A 1,866-nucleotide genomic window follows, 5' to 3' on the forward strand; every position below is an offset into this window, starting at 1 on the left:
GACCTCACCTTTTTAAACACCACAGGCATTTGACTTGCTAGGAGCTGCCTATCAATGCATATCATCCACTTTTCGAAAGTGTGGGAATTAAGAAGCGACGTGAGGGTTTTTTTGTTTAACAATCCATTCTCTACCCCACTGAAGATACATATATAAACTTTGTGTCCATTTTAAATTTTATGGGGCTATCCTATTATGCCACTTTCTTTTTTTTTCTCCTTATCCTTTCAGGAAATAAAATGTACGTTTGCTGCTCTACAGTAACTTTGGAACAGGACCTCAACAAAAAGATGCATATCTGGATGCTGCAGACGATCGCGTTTGCATTAACATCGCTAGTCCTTTCCTGGGCAGAAAGCATCGAGTATTATGGGGAAATCTGCGATAATGCGTGTCCTTGTGAGGAGAAGGACAGCATCTTAACAGTGAGCTGTGAAAACAGAGGGATCATCAGCCTTTTTGAGATCAGTCCACCAAGGTTCCCTGTCTACCACCTCTTGTTGTCTGGGAACCTTTTGAACAGGCTGTACCCAAACCAGTTTGTCAATTACACGGGGGCTTCGATTTTGCACCTGGGGAGCAATGACATACAAGACATCGAAACCGGGGCCTTTCATGGTTTGAGAGGTTTAAGGAGGCTGCACCTGAACAATAACAAGCTGGAACTTTTACGGGATGACACGTTCCTTGGGCTGGAGAGTTTGGAATACCTACAGGTCGATTATAATTACATTAGCGTCATTGAACCCAATGCTTTCAGCAAACTGCATTTGCTGCAGGTGCTGATTCTCAACGATAATCTCCTCTCCAGTTTGCCCAACAACCTTTTCCGTTTTGTGCCCTTAACCCACCTGGACCTGAGGGGTAACCGGCTGAAGCTGTTGCCCTACGTGGGCCTTTTGCAGCACATGGATAAAGTGGTGGAGCTTCAGCTGGAGGAAAACCCCTGGAATTGCTCTTGTGAGTTGATCGCTCTAAAGGATTGGCTGGACAGTATCTCCTACTCTGCTCTGGTGGGAGATGTGGTTTGTGAGACCCCTTTCCGCTTACATGGTCGAGACTTGGATGAAGTCTCCAAGCAGGAGCTTTGCCCCAGGAGGCTCATCTCGGATTATGAAATGAGACCGCAGACACCGTTGAGCACCACAGGGTATTTCCACACGACCCCAGCCTCAGTCAACTCTGTGGCCACTTCTTCTTCAGCTGTTTACAAATCTCCCTTGAAGCCCCCCAAAGGGACCCGCCAACCCAACAAGACGAGGGTGCGCCCCACCTCCCGCCTGCCCTCAAAAGACCTGGGATACAGCAACTACGGGCCCAGCATTGCCTACCAGACCAAATCCCCGGTGCCTTTGGAGTGCCCCACTGCCTGCACTTGCAACTTGCAGATTTCTGACCTGGGCCTCAATGTCAATTGTCAGGAGAGGAAGATTGAGAGCATTTCTGAACTGCAGCCCAAACCCTATAATCCCAAGAAGATGTATCTGACAGAAAACTATATTGCGCTGGTACGCAGGGCAGATTTTGTGGATGCCACCGGGCTGGATTTGCTGCATCTGGGCAATAATCGTATCTCGGTCATTCAGGACCGGGCTTTTGGGGATTTAACTAATTTGCGAAGGCTGTACCTGAACGGGAACCGGATTGAGCGGCTGAGCCCGGAGCTGTTCTATGGGCTGCAGAGCCTTCAGTACCTGTTCCTGCAGTACAACGTCATCCGGGAGATAGAGGCGGGCACCTTTGCATCTGTCCCCAACCTTCAGCTCTTGTTTTTGAACAACAATCTGCTGAGGTCTTTGCCAGGGAACATTTTTTCTGGTCTGTCTCTCTACAGGCTGAGCCTGCGGAGCAACCACTTCTCCTACC

General features: G+C 48.9%; 1 protein-coding gene across 1 annotated transcript in view; it reads left to right on the forward strand.

Annotated features, from left to right (window-relative positions):
- Positions 1-239: 239 nt before the first annotated feature.
- Positions 240-1,866, forward strand: part of SLITRK5 (SLIT and NTRK-like family, member 5) — a gene marked incomplete at its 3' end in the record, with an annotated part of 2,101 nt that continues 474 nt past the window's right edge. The window contains exon 1 of the mRNA XM_010138653.1: positions 240-1,860. Within this exon, the coding sequence (XP_010136955.1) occupies positions 240-1,860 (1,621 nt within the window). The remainder of the gene's footprint in view (positions 1,861-1,866) is intronic.

The sequence above is a fragment of the Buceros rhinoceros genome, unplaced genomic scaffold, assembly GCF_000710305.1.
Source record: "Buceros rhinoceros silvestris isolate BGI_N320 unplaced genomic scaffold, ASM71030v1 scaffold31440, whole genome shotgun sequence".
NCBI classification, from domain to species: Eukaryota; Metazoa; Chordata; class Aves; order Bucerotiformes; family Bucerotidae; genus Buceros; species Buceros rhinoceros.